We start from the raw sequence: 23,278 nt of genomic DNA, 5'->3' as shown, positions 1-23,278 counted from the left end.
GAATTGCACCCAGGTCAAACTGGAAGCTTCTAAAAGCTTTGGAGAACAGCTGCTATCTGGTTGTTGTTTTTCACACCAATAATTTATTAAGCCTCATATCCTGCACCAGCTGTAGCTTCTGAATATTCATTAAAGGTAGCCCCCTTTCAATAAGCCAGTTTGGAGACCACCAAGACAAGGATGATGACAATGAGGTGCACACCAGATAGAAACAGTCGCAGTCAGCTAGCCCCTGGTTTGGGGAAGCCTGTGTCACACTAAAAGGTCAGCATTCCACTGCCAGTATATAAAAGGGGAGAGTTTCAAAGAGGAGTTTGGTGCCCAGCTCCCATTGACTTGCACAATGCACATGTGAGAGGGTTTAACACTGTGTCATAAAGAGCACTGTTGGGTGTGATGACAATCTGTGGCACCAAATCTGAAATATTCATTAGCTTTCTTAATTTCCAAAGATGTTATAGTCTAGACATGGCACAGCAGCCTTCTAACAAGAATAGGAATTACTGTACCGCACAATTACTGAAGTAAATGTTGCACCTGACAGTAAGCATTATGCATGATGCATTGTAAGGTCCATTTCTTCTTCATTAACGATGCACATTACTCTTGCTGCTCTGTAGACTACTAGCCAAAATCACTAAGATAATTAATGAATATTCATTTTTAAAAGGGTTTATGACACTTGAGGGACTGGAGTAACTCTTTACCTGTCACAATGAGGCACTTCAGTTTGTTTTAGAAAGACACTTAAGGTGTTTGCCAGTTAAATGCCAGCTATCTATTGAAAGGCACTTACTCAATTTTTAGTCTCAGAACTTTTTAGGAATATATTAGTTGCAGCAAATAGGCCCTTGGCTACAGCCAAGCGGCACATAGCACCAGTGGCTTTACACTTTTCTGATCCGGCTAATGCTGTGCAAGGTACTTCCACCCTCGCCCAGTCCCATAAAAGTAGGAGATGTTATTGTCACACCAGCTAGGAGTCAGTTGGCAGTTATGGAGGGGATCGGGCAAGGAAGAACAAAGATTACAGCAATATGGTCACATGAGATGCTCAGAGGTGGACAGGAGCTCTTAGATCACTGAGAACATAATGATTAAACTTTTACTGCTCCTGCTCTTAGGCTAAGACTAAGCAATTAGAACTGTTTTCTTTAAAAAAAAACTGCATTGTACACAGTGCCTAATATTATCTTCTAAAAACAAGTCTGAGGGCTAAAATCTTCTGAGGAACAGAGCAGACTGAAAGCCCCCAGTAGCCCCATACCATACAGGAGAGATCTCTGTCTATTCATAACATGGCTAGAAAGCAGAGTCACTGGACCCAGGAGGGGCAAGTACTGCTGTTTCTCAAAGTTTCACTGCGCAGACTGTAGGTAGCAGAAACATAGAGGAAGAAGTGGGGGGGACAAAAGATGTAGGTAGGGGCTATTTGTTTTCTATTTAGATACTGTTCTTTTTCAAATGTGCATGCTTTTATTTTTTGCTCCCCCTTTTTTGCTACCACTCTAGTGTATTCTGTTGCAATACAGACTTAACCTGAAAGACAGTGTGTATGTAACCGGGTAATTCTACAGTAAGTAACCTCCACGTACTCTGAACAACTTGGCGCTAGGGCTCTAAACTCTCTTAAAACAAGAGGTTGAAATTCACACCCTGTACTATGAGCGAACCCAAAGCCTATGTACTACTTAAATCCTCAAAATAGGCCTGGTCCTGGCATTCTTCATAGGGTGAATTTCGTTCTTAGAGAAATCATACCTACCCCCATGTATCCTCTGGGCCACACATGCATTCTTTGTAGAATCCATTGGTCTGACCAGAGCTCCTTTTGCTGAGCCTGGAAAGAAGAGAGAAGCTATCATGTTGAACAGAATCAAAGAGAGTCACAAAGTAACCAGAGCCTTACATCTCAGTACTGCTTTGTGTTACTGCAGTGATGCACTGTGGCGTAGACCCATGATGCTGCAAAAATAGTAATGCAATACCCGGAGAGCTTACCCCAATTACTTTGTAGCTCACTCCCATGCCATTCACTGAATAAGTGGCTATCTCGCTCCTCATAAATAAGTCCTACTGATTTAGTATTTTTCCAGTTGTAGCTTTCTAACCATCATGCAAAAAAGCTTTACCACCCTTAGTGAAAAATGTTCACTGCAGCTGGGACGGGCATTAAATTTAAAGCCTGTTCCCCCATCATATAACAGCATATAGCAAAACTTTTTCAAACAAAGTTTCAAATTCTTTAAAGCAACACCAGCTTTTGGGGTTTAATAGTTTCTAAGGCATGCAAGCAGTTTCCTCCAAGTATCCGTTCAGTACAGTGCTGCTAATGTTAAAGCAACTGCTAACCATAGTTTTCTTTTTGTCTTTTTTATAGGCCCACACCAGAAATCAACATCAACACCAAGTAAGACTAAGAAAAGGACCTAGTCCTTACACATTCATTAAAGGGAATTGAATGCAGGGAGGGGAGAACAGAATGGAAAAGGAAGGATACATATAAAGGACACCAGGAAACTCCAGGGAGAGAGAATGAGTTCAAAGCATAGCACTGAAATGGACAGGAGACACACATTTGTTGCTGCAAGAAGTGGTTTCCCCTGATAATTCAACTGAACATAATATGACAGCAGGAGACACTGAAAACATACAGGGTACAGGCACAAAATTAAAGATATCTAACAAGGCTAAAGAGAGATTAGGTTGCAGCGGAAAATTGATACAAGAATAAAATATTTGTCAAGATATTCTAAGATGCTTATTATAGTCACTGTTAATTCTTTTATCGTGTTTCTTTTAATTAGCAAGTACTGGCAGATCTCAGGGGGCAATGGTTTTCTGTGCCAGTCACTCAGCTGGTATTGTCCTTTCAAACGCTCTTTGGAGTTATCAGAGAGCAGGCTCTTCCATACTGTGTTCTTTTGTCTCTTCCAGCTCTTTCTATCACTTCCCCTCCTGCAACCAGGAGGACTAACCCTCTCCCCATACTCCAAGACTTGCATAGATCATTTTCTATGTGTTTAAACATCTTCCAAATTCACATTCAGGATGGGGAGTACAGGTGGGTGGGCCTAGTGTGGGAGAGAATTTCAACTAATGAAACTGATAATTGAGTACAAGTTTGTATTCCTTGACCCATTTTATCCTCTTAATAGAGATTCCTTTTAATTGTTGCAGTTCTCATTGAGAGCCTCTTATACATAAAATGCCATGTGATTTAGTCTACTGGTTCCTGTAAATAGTTTATTCTTCAGTCAGTCCATCACATAAGTGGGTGTTTCTATGCATCATTTAATGAAGTGAGCTAGAAAAAAATACAAGAATGAATTAAAATCCTTAGCTTCTCACCTGAGAACACGCATGCCGAGTTCTGGGGACCACGTTTACTGTGACAAGCCTTTCTGTTTAATTAGTTTCTGTTACTGGATTTAAACAGTATCCACGATCAGTTGAATTTGTGCTCTCTGTTTGCTTGCCTAATTCTTGCTATAGCAAGTACAGGTAATGTAATGAATGTTTTGATATATATTAATGTTTTAATATTCCTCTGAGAAATCTGAAGAGATAGTACTGAATTATTAAAGTTATTAGAATTATCTCAGGCTCTTTATGATGGCTTATGAATTCCATTCTTGCATTTTCACTTCCCAGCAGACAGATACTCTGGAAGAGGTAACTTGTACTTTGCAGAGATAAGGGCCTTAGACAATGATTGTCTATATTATATTATAGCACTTAAAGGTGCCAACCAAGATCAGGGCCCCATTGTGCTAGGCACTGTACCAATACATAGTAAGCAATAATCCCTGCCATAAAGATCTTAAAATCCTAGACAAGACAGAAGTAGGATGGGAAGGGAAACAGAGAGAGGAAGTGACTTTTCCAAGGTCACACAACCAGTCAGTACCAGAGCTGGGAATAGAATCCAGATATTATGAGTCCCAGTCTAGTTGCAGCCAACCAGACATGTTGCATGTTAAACATTCTCATGAATACCTGTTGTTTCTAGTTATCTGGAAAATGCAACAAACCTGAAATATCCAGCAAACCTGTAGAGAAGCAATCTTGCCCCTTCAGCTGTAGGCAAGCTACTATTTTGTAATTGAGCAGATCAGTATGTTCTGAACACATGGTTATGGGCAACCTAAGAAGAATAGATTAAAAACTGAAGCTTCCCTCAGGACTGGCTTAGAGTTTGAAATTAGTACAGCAGGGGACAGCCCATGCTCTAAGGTTTAGCTGGTTCTGACACTCAGTTTGTTACTATAATTCTATGCTATCCCTACGTATTTACAGTACCAAGGTAAGAAAATGATAGTCTAGAGTTTAAGGCACTGGACTGGGCCTCAGGAGCTTTGAGTTAAGTTTCTGGCTCTGCCACAGATTTCCCCTGACCTTGGGAAAGGAACTTAATCTCTGTGTGTGCCTCAATTTCCAACTGTAAAATGGGGCTTTCCTTTTTCTCACTCTATTTAGATTAGAAGCACTTTGGGATAAGGACTGTCTATTACTCTGTGTGTGTATGTGTGCATGTGCAGTATAATGGGACTCCATCTTGAATGGGGCCTCTAGGGGCTACCATAACAAAACTAAAAAAGTAATAACTATACTATGTACTGTATATAACACTACTATATACTCTGTCTGTGGCACATATTAGGCTAGTCTCCTGTGGGCTGTGTAATACTTTGGTCTACTTTTGGTTGTTGGGTTTAGTGTGAGGGTGGTGTTGGTGGCCTGTGAATTAACCTGAGAGATAATTACTTTCTTTGTCAATAGGTCAAGGCAGATCTAGTAGCAATGACAAACAAGCAGATACTGACCAATATTCCGGTGAGTACATATGTTTCTTCGTTCTCCGTCTTTAGAATTTGTAGGTAGAAACTGTTTGATTTTAGATGAGTGATCAGCAATGAAACTAGCAGCCTTATCTCAGTCCTTCCTGGATCATGGACCCCATTACTAAACCAGTTGAATTGTCTCTGTTATAAGGCTTTACTCAGAGAGAAGCAGGGCTTAACGAGCACTGAGCTAAAACTACTCTCAACTCAGAGCAGTGCAATTATTCCCAGGGACTGAGGGCAATGGGACATGAGTGAAAAACCTCAACTCAGTTACTCATACTGAGTGATAACGTGGGGAAATGCATAACTAAATTGCTCACCTTTCACAAACCTTTAATTTAGCACTGAGAGAGCCAGTCAAGGCACAGAGTAAATGTATGTAGTCCTAGGCTGTATTCTCCAAACTTCTTCAAGTAATTGGTATGAGGGTGTCACTCCCTTTCTTGTATATGATAAAACACATGTACATCTTGTAGGGAAGTGTTATTGCAGGTCTGTTTTCTAATCTCCTTTCTAATATTTACTCTGCTATATACAAATTCAGTTTTCTCTAAGATCTAAACTTAGCTCCAGTACAGATATAACTATATTTTAAATCACCTCAAGAAACATTTTGGAAAGGATCAACTTTATGGTGGAGCCATAAAGATGCTACATCCCTATTTTATCCCCCTACCATGGAGGCCCTTCTAAGTGGCCACCATCTTTTTTTATCTAGATCATCTTTTCCTTTGGATCCAAGTAGTATCATAGCTAGTGCTTTGCCTGTCAGAAAGACTGCTACTGAATAATGCAAAGTATCCCCCCACTGCTCTTCCCCAGAGTCTGAACCTATTGCTTCTTCATGACTCTTAGCCTGGAGAGAGCTGGCAGTGTTCTGGGAACTAAAGCCAGGTTTCCCAGAATCCAGACAATGCCACTGTTTAATCAGTGACAGAAGGTTGCTGCTGAATTGATGCAGTGCTCTATCAGTTTGGGGAGTGCTAGTGTATGTCTGGGAATCTCCCACGTTGCAGGGCAGAGAAACCTCCTTTAGGCCACCAGGCTAGCCTGTTAAACTTGAACCTGAAGGATAGAGCCATGAAAAATTATAATCAGAGAAAAATTGGGCCTGGCATATACATTTTCCAGAAAGTGTCTCTGTTACATAAGTCTGTCCTTTTACACATTCTTACTACTTGGCTGGGAAACACCTGTCAGGAAACAACAGATGGTGGGAAATAATAAAAGGAGACAAACTGCCTCCTTTTAAAAAGGAGGCTTTTTTTTTTTGTATCTCTGGTCAGAGGTATTGTGCAGAATATTACTAGATTGTGTAACTCCTACATGCCTTTCTGTGATTACCATATTAAAAGAGAAATAATCACTTTTGTCACTGAATTTCAAATCTGCCTTGTTTTGCAGTACATGATTTTTTTTTAAATTGTTTGTGGAACATGGGTGCTGAAAATTTATATTGGGCTATTAACTCTCAAGGTGAACATTTTGTACTTCTATCGTGATTGGAGTATTCCCATGTGGGGAGAAATTATAACCCTAATGGTCCAAAGACATGTGCATGTGAATACACTCTGTCTAGTTAGGAGTCTGATATTTAAGACAGAGACTCCAGAATGATGAGGGATGGTGGAGGAAGCTACTAAATCTTCCTTTGTTGCCTAAAGTCCTGGTTTTCAAAAAGGTTGCAAGCCTGACACCTAGTGAATGCATGAGGAGTAACCAGTGTAACAAGATTCAAGAGAAGAAAAGGAGTACTTGTGGCACCTTAGAGACTAACAAATTTATTAGAGCATAAGCTTTCGTGAGCTACAGCTCACTTCATCGGATGCATTTGGTGGAAAAAACAGAGGAGAGATTTATATACACACACACAGAGAACATGAAACAATGGGTTTATCATACACACTGTAAGGAGAGTGATCACTTAAGATAAGCCATCACCAACAGCAGGGGGGGAAAGGAGGAAAACCTTTCATGGTGACAAGCAGGTAGGCTAATTCCAGCAGTTAACAAGAATATCAGAGGAACAGTGGGGGGTGGGGTGGGAGGGAGAAATACCATGGGGAAATAGTTTTACTTTGTGTAATGACTCATCCATTCCCAGTCTCTATTCAAGCCTAAGTTAATTGTATCCAGTTTGCAAATTAATTCCAATTCAGCAGTCTCTCGTTGGAGTCTGTTTTTGAAGCTTTTTTGTTGAAGTATAGCCACTCTTAGGTCTGTGATCGAGTGACCAGAGAGATTGAAGTGTTCTCCAACTGGTTTTTGAATGTTATAATTCTTGACGTCTGATTTGTGTCCATTCATTCTTTTACGTAGAGACTGTCCAGTTTGGCCAATGTACATGGCAGAGGGGCATTGCTGGCACATGATGGCATATATCACATTGGTAGATGCGCAGGTGAACGAGCCTCTGATAGTGTGGCTGATGTGATTAGGCCCTATGATGGTATCCCCTGAATAGATATGTGGACAGAGTTGGCAACGGGCTTTGTTGCAAGGATAGGTTCCTGGGTTAGTGGTTCTGTTGTGTGGTGTGTGGTTGCTGGTGAGTATTTGCTTCAGATTGGGGGGCTGTCTGTAAGCAAGGACTGGTCTGTCTCCCAAGATCTGAGAGAGCGATGGCTCGTCCTTCAGGATAGGTTGTAGATCCTTGATGATGCGTTGGAGGGGTTTTAGTTGGGGGCTGAAGGTGATGGCTAGTGGCGTTCTGTTGTTTTCTTTGTTGGGCCTGTCCTGTAGTAGGTGACTTCTGGGTACTCTTCTGGCTCTGTCAATCTGTTTCTTCACTTCAGCAGGTGGGTACTGTAGTTGTAGGAATGCATGATAGAGATCTTGTAGGTGTTTGTCTCTGTCTGAGGGGTTGGAGCAAATGCGGTTATATCGTGGCGCTTGGCTGTAGACAATGGATCGAGTGGTATGATCTGGATGAAAGCTAGAGGCATGTAGGTAGGAATAGCGGTCAGTAGGTTTCCGATATAGGGTGGTGTTTATGTGACCATCGCTTATTAGCACCGTAGTGTCCAGGAAGTGGATCTCTTGTGTGGACTGGTCCAGGCTGAGGTTGATGGTGGGATGGAAATTGTTGAAATCATGGTGGAATTCCTCAAGAGCTTCTTTTCCATGGGTCCAGATGATGAAGATGTCATCAATGTAGCGCAAGTAGAGTAGGGGCATTAGGGAACGAGAGCTGAGGAAGCGTTGTTCTAAGTCAGCCATAAAAATGTTGGCATACTGTGGGGCCATGCGGGTACCCATCGCAGTGCCGCTGATTTGAAGGTATACATTGTCACCAAATGTGAAATAGTTATGGGTCAGGACAAAGTCACAAAGTTCTGCCACCAGGTTAGCCGTGACAGTATCGGGGATACTGTTCCTGACGGCTTGTAGTCCATCTTTGTGTGGAATGTTGGTGTAGAGGACTTCTACATCCATAGTGGCTAGGATGGTGTTTTTAGGAAGATCACCAATGGACTGTAGTTTCCTCAGGAAATCGGTGGTGTCTCGAAGATAGCTGGGAGTGCTGGTAACGAAGGGCCTGAGGAGGGAGTCTACATAGCCAGACAATCCTGCTGTCAGGGTGCCAATGCCTGAGATGATGGGGCGTCCAGGATTTCCAGGTTTATGGATCTTGGGTAGCAGATAGAATACCCCAGGTCCTGGCTCCAGGGGTGTGTCTGTGCGGATTTGTTCTTGTGCTTTTTCAGGGAGTTTCTTGAGCAAATGCTGTAGTTTCTTTTGGTAACTCTCAGTGGGATCAGAGGGTAATGGCTTGTAGAAAGTGGTGTTGGAGAGCTGCCTAGTAGCCTCTTGTTCATACTCTGACCTATTCATGATGACGACAGCACCTCCTTTGTCAGCCTTTTTGATTATGATGTCAGAGTTGTTTCTGAGGCTGTGGATGGCACTGTGTTCTGCATGGCTGAGGTTATGGGGTAAGCGATGCTGCTTTTCCACAATTTCAGCTCGTGCACGTCGGCGGAGTATAGTACAGCAAACAGGGAAAGATTAAGAATGAGCTCTCAAAACTGGATACTCTCATAAAGAGTATAGTTGGATAGATTAACAATATTGCTGGGTGGGTTACGGGAACCATTGTTGTGGCCCCTTGTGGCATATAGTAGTTTAGATAGCTTAGTGTCCTTTTTCTTTTGTAGAGAATCAAAGTGTGTTTTGTAAATGGCTTGTCTAGTTTTTGTAAAGTATCCCCGATACTGTCACGGCTAACCTGGTGGCAGAACTTTGTGACTTTGTCCTGACCCATAACTATTTCACATTTGGTGACAATGTATACCTTCAAATCAGCGGCACTGCGATGGGTACCCGCATGGCCCCACAGTATGCCAACATTTTTATGGCTGACTTAGAACAACGCTTCCTCAGCTCTCGTTCCCTAATGCCCCTACTCTACTTGCGCTACATTGATGACATCTTCATCATCTGGACCCATGGAAAAGAAGCTCTTGAGGAATTCCACCATGATTTCAACAATTTCCATCCCACCATCAACCTCAGCCTGGACCAGTCCACACAAGAGATCCACTTCCTGGACACTACGGTGCTAATAAGCGATGGTCACATAAACACCACCCTATATCGGAAACCTACTGACCGCTATTCCTACCTACATGCCTCTAGCTTTCATCCAGATCATACCACTCGATCCATTGTCTACAGCCAAGCGCCACGATATAACCGCATTTGCTCCAACCCCTCAGACAGAGACAAACACCTACAAGATCTCTATCATGCATTCCTACAACTACAGTACCCACCTGCTGAAGTGAAGAAACAGATTGACAGAGCCAGAAGAGTACCCAGAAGTCACCTACTACAGGACAGGCCCAACAAAGAAAACAACAGAACGCCACTAGCCATCACCTTCAGCCCCCAACTAAAACCCCTCCAACGCATCATCAAGGATCTACAACCTATCCTGAAGGACGAGCCATCGCTCTCTCAGATCTTGGGAGACAGACCAGTCCTTGCTTACAGACAGCCCCCCAATCTGAAGCAAATACTCACCAGCAACCACACACCACACAACAGAACCACTAACCCAGGAACCTATCCTTGCAACAAAGCCCGTTGCCAACTCTGTCCACATATCTATTCAGGGGATACCATCATAGGGCCTAATCACATCAGCCACACTATCAGAGGCTCGTTCACCTGCGCATCTACCAATGTGATATATGCCATCATGTGCCAGCAATGCCCCTCTGCCATGTACATTGGCCAAACTGGACAGTCTCTACGTAAAAGAATGAATGGACACAAATCAGACGTCAAGAATTATAACATTCAAAAACCAGTTGGAGAACACTTCAATCTCTCTGGTCACTCGATCACAGACCTAAGAGTGGCTATACTTCAACAAAAAAGCTTCAAAAACAGACTCCAACGAGAGACTGCTGAATTGGAATTAATTTGCAAACTGGATACAATTAACTTAGGCTTGAATAGAGACTGGGAATGGATGAGTCATTACACAAAGTAAAACTATTTCCCCATGGTATTTCTCCCTCCCACCCCACCCCCCACTGTTCCTCTGATATTCTTGTTAACTGCTGGAATTAGCCTACCTGCTTGTCACCATGAAAGGTTTTCCTCCTTTCCCCCCCCTGCTGTTGGTGATGGCTTATCTTAAGTGATCACTCTCCTTACAGTGTGTATGATAAACCCATTGTTTCATGTTCTCTGTGTGTGTGTATATAAATCTCTCCTCTGTTTTTTCCACCAAATGCATCCGATGAAGTGAGCTGTAGCTCACGAAAGCTTATGCTCTAATAAATTTGTTAGTCTCTAAGGTGCCACAAGTACTCCTTTTCTTTTTGCGAATACAGACTAACACGGCTGCTACTCTGAAACCTAAGATTCAAGAGAAATCAATACCTTCAGCTGTACTGATGGAGGAGGGGCTAAGAGACGAGATTAATTTGTTTGATATTTATATATTTAAGGTTATGCAAGTGGAATGTGGTTGGTAAAATAATTTTCTACACTTTTTGCAGGTATTATTTTGCCAGTTGTGATTGCCTTGATCGTAATAACCCTTTCTGTATTCATTCTGGTGGCTTTGTACAGAATGTGCCAGAGGACAGCCCCAGGTATTTGTTCAACATTTTTCTGCAGCCAGGAAGTCTTCGATATATTATTAAAGGAACACTGCAAATGTTTGTATTAAAATCTGACCTGTCATACAAATGTTGTATTCGGTTAGATAACTGGGCTGATTTTAAAATATTTAGTCAAAAAGGAATTAACACTTCTTTATTAAGATCACCATGGGTTATATGTAGGGGAGGAAACAACACCTGTTGTAGAACACACAAATCCAATATGTTTAATGCTCCCTCTTCTTTAGCAGTTACCTAACAAACAGCTGGGCTGACACTGTCAATGAGTATAGTCTGCAGAGAAAAATTGCTTGGAAAAGCAAGGGGCAAAATAAGTTGCATCTGTTGTTAAAATCAGCTGTGTTCATTTTAGCTCTGTTCAAAACACAAGGGGAAAAAATCAATTTTTCTTTTTTTTTGGAGAGACCCCATGTTTATATTTTTCCTTGTCCACATAAAATCCAAGGGAAAACAGTATTATCATCAATAAAGCAGTGATTTGGACAGAGCAGTCTGCCACTGTTTCCAGTATTGCCCATAACATATTGAGGTTCACGGGGGAAATAACGTTACTACATTAATTTTGCCAAATATATTGAACTTAGTGGGCTAGAGGCAAATGCAATGCAGTACTAAGTAGGAGACACAAATGTGAATCCATAATGTGGTCTCTCTGCTTTCAAGCTGACAAGAGCTGGGAGCTCTGTGCAGGGATTTAGCTGTGAAATTCCTGGGGGCTGGAAATGTGAAGTCATAACAAGGCCTTGAAGCTACAGGCCAAGGTAAATAGCATGTTGTAATAAATTTTGCAAATGACAATGCAACCGCAAAAACAGAGAAGGGAAATGATTCCTTGCCTGGAAAATTATTGAATCTTCATTGCCAAGGAGTGAAGATTTTAGGTGGAAAGAATTTCTCTGGCTTTCCCCCTGCAAATACAAACTCAATCAAAGCAAATTTATTTTAAAATTGTAATGAATATTTGTAGATATCTTTTTAAGTATTTGCCTAGCTCTAGCTCACGAACTAAACATCCACACTCTTAAAACCGATATAGAAGTATATCTAATCTAACCCCCAATCCACAGGACAAGAATAAACAATGTGGAATACATAGCATGCATAATACATTATTTGGGTGTGTCCACTTCTTGTCTAGAAGGCTAGAGACTGTAACATGGGAACTTTGGAGTGTTTACAGATAAGTAAAGGAAGGGAAAACTTTTTTGTCTGAAATCACACCATGATGATACTGTCATCACATTGTACTCTGATTTTCTTTATTGATCCAATGCCACAAAATTAGGATCAATGTAAAAAGAGTGATGCATGAGAAGCCCCAAACAAAAAATTCAGGCCTCCAACTGTCCTTGGTGTATGGGGTCAGTGGGAGTTCCAAACATGGCATGGCTGCAAAATTAAGCTTGCAAGATCTGGAACAAACCCATGAAAATTGGGATTATTCCATGATGGGCAGTGACTGTAACTTGAACAATCTATATAGGAAAAATCATACAGCAGTTCCCTTTAGCTTCATGGTTTTGGAGCAAGGACTTGTTGTGTGACCTCTTGTGAGTCATTTAATCCTTGTTCCTGAGTTTCGGTAAAAATGATGATAATTATATTTATCCACCTTTATAAATCATATTGACCCTGCATGATAAGTGCAAGTTATCATTCATGTTTGTTTACTGTTTTATTAATATTTGATGCAGAGCTACAAAATCTCAAAATAGGTTTATGCTAGTCATGGCTGTGTTTGAGCCTGTTATTTAGCCCACATCTAGGCAATCAGAATAACATACATTTGTTTCCTCTTCCAGAGAGACAAGAGAATGGAACTGAACAGTAAGTTAAACTATGCCCCTGCATTCCTTTAAGCCTAGTTGCTCTTATGAAAGCAGCAATTTCTGCATGTTCTTAATTTTTTCCATTGAAATATAATAAACTGTTAACACCCATAAAATAGCAGAAAGAGGGAAACACCATTTCAGAGTACATATTTCAGGGCACAGTTGTGCCTCTTTGCTTTTTTCTGTCCATTTCCTCTTTCTTTCCTTTTCTTTCCCATCTCCCTTCTTTTTTCTTGTTTCTCTTTTATTGGTTTTTATTTTATTTTATTTTATTTTATTTTATTTTATGTTTTTGCTCTCCTCCCCATTCGCTAACTCACTAATTCACTTCCATTCAATTAGACTGCATTGGTACAATGAGTTGTACATGTTTTTGTCACAGAGTAAAACTGAGATAGATCCATCAGGCTATATGCTTCTCGGGATGGCTGGAGGGTCCGTTGCTGACTCAGTGGGGCTGAGACGTGTATCCATGAAGCTGAACTGTGTTTTGAGTGAAGAAACACAAAGCTTTGGCTGGCGAGCTGCTTCTTGAACCTATAGCTCTGTATGTCGGAGCTGCTTCTGTGGCCGGGTGTATTAGAGACATTGCAGGAGCAGAAAAGGAAGCTTCCCATCTTTCATCCCACAGCAGCTTCTCCCATTAGCCCTCTGCTCTGCACACCCACTTTGAGAAATGTTGGTTTAGGCCCTATGATCAGAGTGACCTTTGTACCCATGCAAAGCCCTACTGAAGTCAGTGGGGATTCCCAACATGACAGATTCCACCAGGATGGATCCTGTTACAGGATCATACCCTTAGTACTTTCTGCACTGACAAATATGCAGAAGTCTGATGCTGTCTGTTTAAATGTCTCCCAACTAAAACAGAGCCCCAACAGATAAAGAGGGTGTCAAACTTCTTTCTGTAAAGACAACTTCTCCTGAGACTGGTAAGTGGATGCTTTTCTTTGACTGTAGAGGCTGGGGAGAAGAAGAGTTTGGATGTCGATTGATTTTTACACTGCCCCCGCCCCCCAAAAAATCACAAAATGATTCCTTAGTAGCAGCCAAATAGTGACTTGAAGTAAATGCAGACTCTGTCTTTAGTGAAAGTTGGGGGGAAATTACTCTTGTCTGAGAAGATTAAAGCTATGTTTATAGCCCAAACCTAGAAACAAATCATAATGACAATTAGTATTATGAATTTGCTCCATGCTAGGAGCAAGTTCAGTATTCCTCTAGAATAGCCATTTCCTGTGAGCAGAATTCCGACTGACCCAATAGTGTGGACAGAAGGTACTTTCACGCTGTCAGGACACCACATATGGAATAAGGACCCAAAATGCAAGTACTCAAGGACAACGGTTGCAGAGCAGCTGCCCCACTCAATAAACAGTGGTCTGCAATATTTGCAGCCTAAGCAATGCAGCATTGAGAAGCTGACTTCACTGATTCTCGTTGTCCCAGCTGAGAGAAATGCCAAATGGACGTAAAAGATCTGATCTAAAGCCCTTTGAAGTCAATGGAAGTCTCTTCAATAGGCTTTGGATCAGACCTAAACATTATAGTGAAAATAAGTGTTTTTTTCAAAATTTGTTCAAATTTAATGTATGAAACATGATTTTTAAAGTTTTTGCTGTCCCTTTAAACACCAGTCATTAACAAGAGCCCAAATCAAGGAAACATAGTAAGTCTGGATAATTGATTCTTGTGACTTCACAAGAACACTTCTTTATTTTATTTTATTTATTTATTTATTTGGAACACTTGCATTCTTACGTAGAACAGGATGAACTATTAACAACATATTTGACAAATAATTCCCTTTTTCTGTTGGCAAATTATCTGTGAACAGACTTTAATTATTTACAAATTTGTTCATTATTCACAATTCTTCAGCAAATGGTTGCTTGAAAACTACTTGCTAATGTACTTGTAGTATTTGCTGTTTATAATCTACTGTTCAAGTTATGTACAGTCAGCTGTTTCTACTCTGTGTATGACTCCCATTCCCACAAAGACCTTGGCTTTTAAGATGACCCAGGAAACGTTTCCAGGAGTGTAATCATGTGTGACCCATTATGCAGATATTTTTGTGAAGAAAACTTGGCTGATTATTAGTATTTGCAGAAAGCAAATAAAAGGAGTTGCAAATACTGTCTCCATAATTCCTGCTTTTGGTTTGAATTAATGTTTGCAATTACTTTTTGCAGTATGCGCCCAGCTCTGCTTCTATCACTCAACAGTCTCTTTTGTTACAACATACTTCCCTCATTACAGATTTACATTACAAATTACTCTGTCGTGCGCTAACTTGATGTTGTTTATTGTAAATTATTTACATCATAAAATCTGGAGGAAACAGAGGATATATATAATGTTTGTGGAAGGAATTAAACCTTCCTCATTTTAAGCATAATAAAATAATGTCCCTACAGGACTGAAGGTGGAACTAGGAGCTGCAAGAAAAAGCTATGAAATGCAGAAGGACTGAGATAGTGATGTTTAGATCAAGACTCAGACCGTGCTAATCTGAATCCCAGTTACTGCACCAAAAAAGCAAAACCTCTCATGAGAACAACTGTCCTCACGAGATTTCAGATTTCACTCCCTCCCCACCCCAATACCGGACCCTTCCTGACCTACATAGGCTCTTTCCCACTGCAGCTCTAGGCACTCGCCATCAGAAATCTGCAGGGAAAGAGTTCCTCAAGTCTCCACCCTTCTTCTTCTTCCTGGAGTCTTTAATGGGTCCTGGCGGACTGCTTTCCCCCAGTGGCAGTTTCAAGTGCTGCTACATAGCTGCTGCGCCCTCCCCTCAAAATCCTATGTGATCTTCTGGGGCCTGGTAGCCGATCCAAACCACCTCGTACATATGGCAGCAAGGAGTGGCATGGTCTGCGGTCTACTGGCTGCACTGCCACAAATCCTGCCACTCCCGTTGGCCTGCCTTCGAAGCTGTTGCAGTCAAAGAGATCAGGCTCCAAATGCTTTGCCTGGCTGGAGCAGTACCCATTTATCCTAGGTAGGATGCAGAGCCAAGCTTCTTCACTCTCTAACTGATCCTGGCCTGCTGTTGCAAGACAAATGGAATCCAGGTCTTAGAAAACACAAAATTGAATTCCAGGGTTTGCTTGGGGTTTTTAAAATGTATTATTTGGAAACTGAGATCATAGGTGTATTTTAAGGGGGGTTGGAGGGGTGTGTGTGTTTGTAAAATTGCAGTATTTCTTTAAAAGGTTGTATAAAGCTTCTGGTAGGTACTAGATTTCTTGGACACCTACAGGACCTGATTCTTCCCTCTCACCAATTTTAACACTGGAGTTACTCCTGTTTTGAATCAGTGTCAATGAGAAGAGAATCGGGTGCCCTGTGTTTTATAAGATGGGGCCTGAGGTCTTTTTAATCAGCTTTTTAATCAGCTTCTAGATCACAGGTTGGCTATCTGAACACCTTCTGTGGAGAGAATACTTAATATTCTCTTTTACTGAGGTATGCTGTACATTTGCTATATTTGGAAGATATGAGTCATAATCACTTAGGGAACATGAATTTTCTCCTGGCTAATGCTATTCTTATTTAATACACCTAACTCTTCTGCTGATGAAATTCTACATTTTAATAAATGTCGAAATTAAACACATATCCACAGGTATAAAGGCCATTTTTCTTCCAAGTTCCTAAAATGATTAAATTAATTTTTTTTAAATCTGAAAAAGGGCCCATTCATATTACAAACCTTATGAAAATACTTCTTACTCACACAAGTCCTAGTCACCTCAAGGTATCTATTCATGTAAGTAAGATTTACTCACTTGAATATAGGTTGCAGATTTGAGCCCAAAGACAGTCATTTCATAATAGCACAAATACACAGAAACGTATGGCGTGTCAGACTAATTTAGGGAGTATACTAAAAAACAATTACATTGTGAAAAAGTTATTCTGGAGCAATGTAAATTGTCGCAGTGCATCTGTACCCCCCCTCCGTGATCCAGCAGTGGCACCAACGGTTATGCTCCAAGCTCCTCAGCCATCAACACTCTTGAGAAGAGACCCACATCTTTATCCCTGGTGATGAAGTGTTTTACCAGGCTGCCGAAATAGCCTGCATCTGCATTTTGCTTTCTCCTCAGAGGCTAGAAACAGTGTAATTGTCCATAGTTATAGGTTACCACATAGTTCTTTTTAAGCATGTAAATTCATGTGAAAGCATCATATAAAACTAAGTTTAATGTTCTCATCATTTTGGAAACAAATAAGAAAAATGTGTGTGCTGAAGGATATATGTCTATAAGGTTTGGATTTCATGTGAGAGTTTAATAATACATTAGAACATCTGAGAAGTGAGATAAAGCTTAAGTGCACCCTGTGGTGAAAATATGACTTGGACAAGAACTTTGGATACTGTATATAATTTGGAAATCCTTACATGGAGAATGCAGAGAAATAACTTTGCCACTCCAGACTGGCTATGTGGCATGCCAAGGGTTCTGCTTGCTAGTATCAAGAAGTCATCAAATAATGTAGCGTGCATCAGAACAATCAGCCAGGAAAATGGGTGAATATATGAGCTTACATTGGGTTTTCCTGTTCTAGGACTTGAGCATTCACCACAGAGTTGCATATATGACATTTCAGCTTTAGGCATGTTTCCGGAGAATGCGTAATAATGCAGGATTTTCTATGACAAGTGAGAGACAAGTACAATCATCATCGAGATATAGTTGTCTAACATCTTAAAAACCCCAATATGACAACCTACCAACCTCCTTTTGTAGTGGGAGCTGGATTCTCATATACTTCATTGTAGACTGTGTATTTATTAACCTCCATAAAAGTCAACTGAAAGAAGTGGATCACAGAGCAGTAAAAAGCCCTGAGGCATAGTATTTGGAGTGAGGATGTCCCATAAATATGAACTGCACATGGTAGAACTGTACTGATTACATAGATAATGGATCATAAATCATCACTTTGGAACCAAGACTGGAGTAGCTGCACTAGCAGCTGTCTAACTGTAGCAATGGACTTTGGTATTGTTATCACACCAGTATGATATTTAACATAAAGTCTCCTGAGAATGTGGCAATGTAGAAGTTATTGCAAAGTTGCCTAGAGAAATCCAAACACCTGGATGTAATCTGATATATTAGGTGTCATTCCTTCCAAAATAACCTGTGTTGCAGAGAGAGAGTACAGGGCAGGCTGTATGACAGATAGGATTTTGGTCATGGGGAAGGTAAAGAAAGTAATCAGCCCTGCAGTGAATTTGCTGGAAGTAAATAAAAAGTATGCCAGAACTTATGTGAATCAAGGACAGTGGAAATGTACTTGGCCTTTTGTTATGATGGAGGGACTCACCATCAACTAAGCAGCACTCGCTAGGCAAGGGTCATGGGTTCCAAAATCCAGTGAATGGAGAGAGGCTAGGGACAAGTATTAATACTTGCTGGTATGGGCCCCCTGGTGAGAGCCTTACATGCTAATTGCACTTCCTCCTCTCTCCACTGTGGAATATCAGAGCTAATTTTGATCCCGTTAGGAGTCTAGTTACAGGCTGCTGAGCTGAATTCACTTTGGGCTAATGATGCACCAGCATTGAGGCTCCCCTACTACACGTTGAAGTCACAAAAGAGCTAAGCTTACTAAGAGCTGAAATCACTGAGTGTTGTGTTAAGTAGTGGGGGAGCCTGAAGATATATTGCAGAGCAGTTTGCGGGACGGCTGGCAGAGCAGAGCGGCTGATGGAGCAGAGCAGTTTGCGGGATAGCTGGCAGAGCAGAGCGGCTCTTGGAGCAGAGCAGAGCAGCTGGTGGAGCAAAGCAGTTTGTCGGATGCCTGGAGCAGCTCATGGGGGCAGCTGGCAGAGCAGAGCCCCATGGAGAGGTGGGGCAATCAGCTTTGGACCATGTAAGGTACCCCTTAATCCTCTCCCCCCCGCATGTCCACCCAGGTTGGGAGGTAAAACTCTGCAGATAAACTTTCAAACTCTTGGACTGCCCTGACCAGGGACAGAGACTTTTGGGTTGTTGGACTTTTGGGACTTTGGGTGATTTTGGCTTGCTGGACTCAAGAACCAAAGGGAAAGAACACGCCCCAATTTGCTTGGGGTGGGTTTTTTGCTCATGGGTTGTGTTAGGAATCCTGTTGGTGGTGTTTCCCCAACATAATGCCACATTGTTTCTCTCTGTTATTAAAAGGCTTTTTGCTACACTCAGACTCTGTGCATGCAAGAGGGGAAGTACTGCCTCTTGGAGGCGCACAGCGGGGGTAGTATATATTTGTCCCAGGTCACTGGGTGGGGGCTCGAGGCGGTTTTGCATTGTGTTATTGGAATGGAACCCCTAGATACAGAACCCGGCCCTTGTTGCTGCCAACTCTAATGGGCAGAAGGGTTACACATCCTTTCACAATGAGGCCATGCCCCCATTTTCACTCCCCTGGAGAGTCAATGATTTGTTTAAGCAATTTGTTCTGTCAAGCACATTTAAACATAAATATGTCCTGAGACACGATGCCCTCATGCTGTTGTTGGAACCATGTCAGAGGAAGACAAGAAATTATCCCTCCATCTACAGGCCCAGAGACCGGGTGTCTTCTGTGATGAGCACATGCACATCTGGGCGATGGGGCTTAAGGAGGTAAGGCACCTTTTCATTGTTTTTTGAGGTTTTCCATGTCTGTTTGACCCAGTGGGGGCTCAATCCTGGGGGTCCTGCTCATGCCACAGGGAGTTTGGCTTTGGGGAATGGTTCCACATTAGACCCCAATTTTTAAATTTGCACTAGTGGTTTCATTCTCTCTCATTTCCTTCGTTTCTTCTAGGCTCTACAGGGAGGAATCCAGGGTCACCTGAAAGTGTAAGCCCCTCTGATGCAGGAAGTGCTTTCTATTCCCTCTTTCTCTTATGAGGAGACCTCCAGTGCAGGTCAGCAGGGAGCAGACCACTGGCAAAATGAAAGCATGGAAAGGGTACAGGCATTCCTATATACTTGAGGTGGTGACTTTGGCTACTTAGTAAATCTTTGCATCTGTTATTGTGAACTTTGCTTTCAATGCCTTTTTTTGTTTTTCTCCTTGAAGATGGATAGTCTTGGAGCTGCTTCATGGAAAGTCGTCCCCTGGGAGGAGAGCAAGTACTCCTTTACTTTCTGTCTGATTTTTCTCTCACCCTCTCTCTCTTTTTTTTTTGTCTCTTATTTTATAATGACCTGTCACTGTTGTTTCCTCATAGAAATTGAAGAATAAACTCCCCACATGGTCTTCCAGGCAGTGACTGTCTTTTATTTTGTCTGTACAGCACCCAACACACAATTCTGACTGAGGCCTCTGAGTGCTATTATCTAGTACAATTACACATTTTTCTGCACATCTCTGTGGCTGTGTTTTTACGAGTGTTATTTTGTTTGTGTCCTGTATGTGTTTCTAAGAGTTTTTAAAGCAAAGTCTACTCGAGCCACTGAGGCTAACTCTTGGGACTGCTAAGGGATCACAGCATTGTAGAATGATATATGTACCTGAATTTTTGGGATACTTTGGTTTGCCAGCTGTACCCTGAGACCTCCTTCTCTCAGAGAAATTGCCTTTTTCAACATTTTTCCCTGGTTGGCTATTGAGCAGTGGACAGCTACTTATCCCTTATCTTTCTATTCCAGTGTGCCCCATAAGTGACACTGATATCTGGATAGGTACCTCTGTCCTGCTGGTTGTGAGAAGGAACTATTCATTGGGTAGGCCCAGTGTGGCCAGGAGATCAGCACTGGATTCAGGACAAGGGAGAGCTACCTCTGCCCTGATTTTTCCCCTATTATTACCTGCCTCACACTGTCTCCTATTTCCTAGTGTGTTACTGAGAATGTTACTAGCTGAACAGGGCACAATCAACTGTGTAGTCATCACTGGATTTATTTTTGCACTCTCGTTTTGCTGTGGCTGCATTTTCAGTCCAGCATAGTTCTATTTTCAAGCATTATTTACACTCCCTCCCTTTTTAATTTTAGAATTATAAAGATAAACATATAGCTTCTGGTCTCCACAGATGCCCTTTGCACTTTCATGAAAAATTAGCCTCCGTTGTTACATTTTCGTCAGAGCAAGAGACACTTACGCTGCAATTGCTTTATACCAAAATGATTGTTAGATATTTTGGTGAGTGACAATGGAGCACACTTGGCCTCATTAATAACATGCCCATAGAAATCTAATACAAAATACAGCTTCTTATTTTTGATGGCCTACATTGCTTACTTGGGCAGAGCTCCCATTAAATTCAAAAAAAGAAAAGGAGTACTTGTGGCACCTTAGAGACTAACAAATTTATTAGAGCATAAGCTTTCGTGAGCTACAGCTCACTTCATCGGATGCATTTGATGAAGTGAGCTGTAGCTCACGAAAGCTTATGCTCTAATAAATTTGTTAGTCTCTAAGGTGCCACAAGTACTCCTTTTCTTTTTGCGAATACAGACTAACACGGCTGCTACTCTGAAACCTGTCATTAAATTCAAAGAGCTCCTTGTGCTTGTCTCTGCAGTATAAAGGTCTCTGGATGACCTATCTGTAGGACAGCTGCTGTTACTCCTCATGCTTCTCTGGTTATGTCCTGCATGTGTGTTGTGCTTGGGATTAGCATGGTTCAAGACAACTGCAATGTATTCCCCCTCTGTGGCCCAGAAAGGGCACCTGCTCTGGGCTTCCATCTCCCCAGACATTGTCTACCTGGGGTGGAGACGCACAGCTCTCTTCCCTTCTGATGAGAGTATTTCCAGATGGCATGATCCCCCTGACTATGCTGTGGCATCCCCAGCAAAAGACAGGCTGCCAAAGCAGGCTTCTTTTGCCTTCTCTTGAGAGATGGATAGCAGAGTAATTGCCAAGAGTTATAAGTTACTACACAGTTCCTTCTAAGCAAGCATGTTTATTTTAAGATATAAAGCATTGCACGTAAAACATTTAAAACAATAAAAGAAACTGCATGCAGGCTAATAAGCTTACCAAAGATTATCCCAACACCAGCAGGGGCTTTGGCAGGTGAGCAGTCCTTCAAACCCCACACAGGGTTTCAAGTTCATAACACTCTTTGCTCAGAACAAGAACCTTCATGCCTCCTGTGAGTCACTCATGTAGCCTGTTTGCCTTGAAGAGAGTGTGAATAGCTCATCAGCCTGACAATGGCTTTCTGCTCAAGGAGAAGCATCAAAAAAATGCAATCCTCTGTGTGTCATTTGCATTCACTTTCCTGCAACTGTTTCCTAGGAAATGCACATCACATGTAGTGTCCCAAAAATTCCTTTGAAGTTCCTAATGCTTCCCAGAGATTGCATTAATCCTGTCTTCCTCTTAAAGAAATTCTGTACAATACCACAATAGTACATGCAAGTTTGTCTTTTTAATACAATGGACTCCTAAAATACTTATTCAATAAGGTTTAACTTAATTCCATAAATTTTGTCCAGGATATTGTTATATCTGTCCCGGGGTAACAACATTAGCATCCTAAGTCAAATTGGAAACCTAACATCTCTATTATAAATTTCAAGTACCTGAATAAATATAGAACAGAGAAATGTCTATTTCAGAACCCCAAATTCCCCTGTAGAACAAAGAGTCACAATAGTGAGCTGTAGCTCACGAAAGCTTATGCTCAAATAAATTTGTTAGTCTCTAAGGTGCCACAAGTACTCCTTTTCTTTTTGCGAATACACTAACTAATGACACACAAGTCAAAAGCATAATGGTGTCAAAATAAATGTTCATGAGCTGATCAGTCAGGACACTCTGTGTATGGCAGAAACTTGCAAGAACTAATTAACATGTTTGTAGATGTTACATATGCCATGTGTTCTCCAACCCAAGTAAAAATTTCATTCAACAAATAAAAACTGCTTCACTAAATACAATATTTTTTCTTTCATAGCATCAATTTATTTAGTACTTTATTTGTGTACTTTTTAGTACATTTGGTGTAATAGCTGGAGACTCTTGGCTTGCTGCAGGTTAATGGTTTTATTCAATAACAACACTTAAGTTTTCATCTGTCTATTTCTGAAAAAATGTCAACCTGACACTGAAACTTTGGACTCTGCGGAAACTTTTTTGCAGTTAGCTAGCGTAGGATCTACATTTCCCATTTATTTCAAGTAAATACATTATTGAATCAAGAACTGCATTTACCTTCACATGATAACCAATTTCTGCTCTTTATCTCCTCCATCCTCATTCTGATTAAGGATGACAACTGGCTTCAGAAGGAAGGAAACTGCATATCAGATTATAGGCCGGTGCCTGAATTTCACTTGATGACTTTGATAAGAGTATCTGAATTGCTCAGCTGCAAAAAACAATTTTTCATAAGTGCCATAATAACATGCTAACCATATCAAAGACCAATGCTGAATTACAGTAACTCCTTGTGAAGCTATCCTAATTTTAACATTATTCTTGTTTATGTGTATTACAGCAATGCTTAGAGGCACAA

The 23,278-nt window shown here is 41.3% G+C and overlaps 1 protein-coding gene across 8 annotated transcripts in view; it reads left to right on the top strand.

The window, feature by feature from the left end:
- Positions 1-23,278, top strand: part of EMCN (endomucin) — an 83,260-nt gene that overhangs the window by 47,128 nt on the left and 12,854 nt on the right. For all 8 annotated transcript variants that reach the window (XM_043513329.1, XM_043513330.1, XM_043513327.1 and 5 more), the window contains 5 exons: positions 2,381-2,410; positions 4,783-4,836; positions 10,862-10,957; positions 12,790-12,814; positions 13,690-13,751. In XM_043513329.1, coding sequence (XP_043369264.1) covers positions 2,381-2,410; positions 4,783-4,836; positions 10,862-10,957; positions 12,790-12,814; positions 13,690-13,751 — 267 coding nt within the window. The remainder of the gene's footprint in view (positions 1-2,380; positions 2,411-4,782; positions 4,837-10,861; positions 10,958-12,789; positions 12,815-13,689; positions 13,752-23,278) is intronic.

This window comes from Dermochelys coriacea, chromosome 4, assembly GCF_009764565.3.
Source record: "Dermochelys coriacea isolate rDerCor1 chromosome 4, rDerCor1.pri.v4, whole genome shotgun sequence".
NCBI classification, from domain to species: Eukaryota; Metazoa; Chordata; order Testudines; family Dermochelyidae; genus Dermochelys; species Dermochelys coriacea.
The sequence above is the reverse complement of the archived record's forward strand: the minus strand, read 5'-3'. Positions and strand labels throughout refer to the sequence as shown.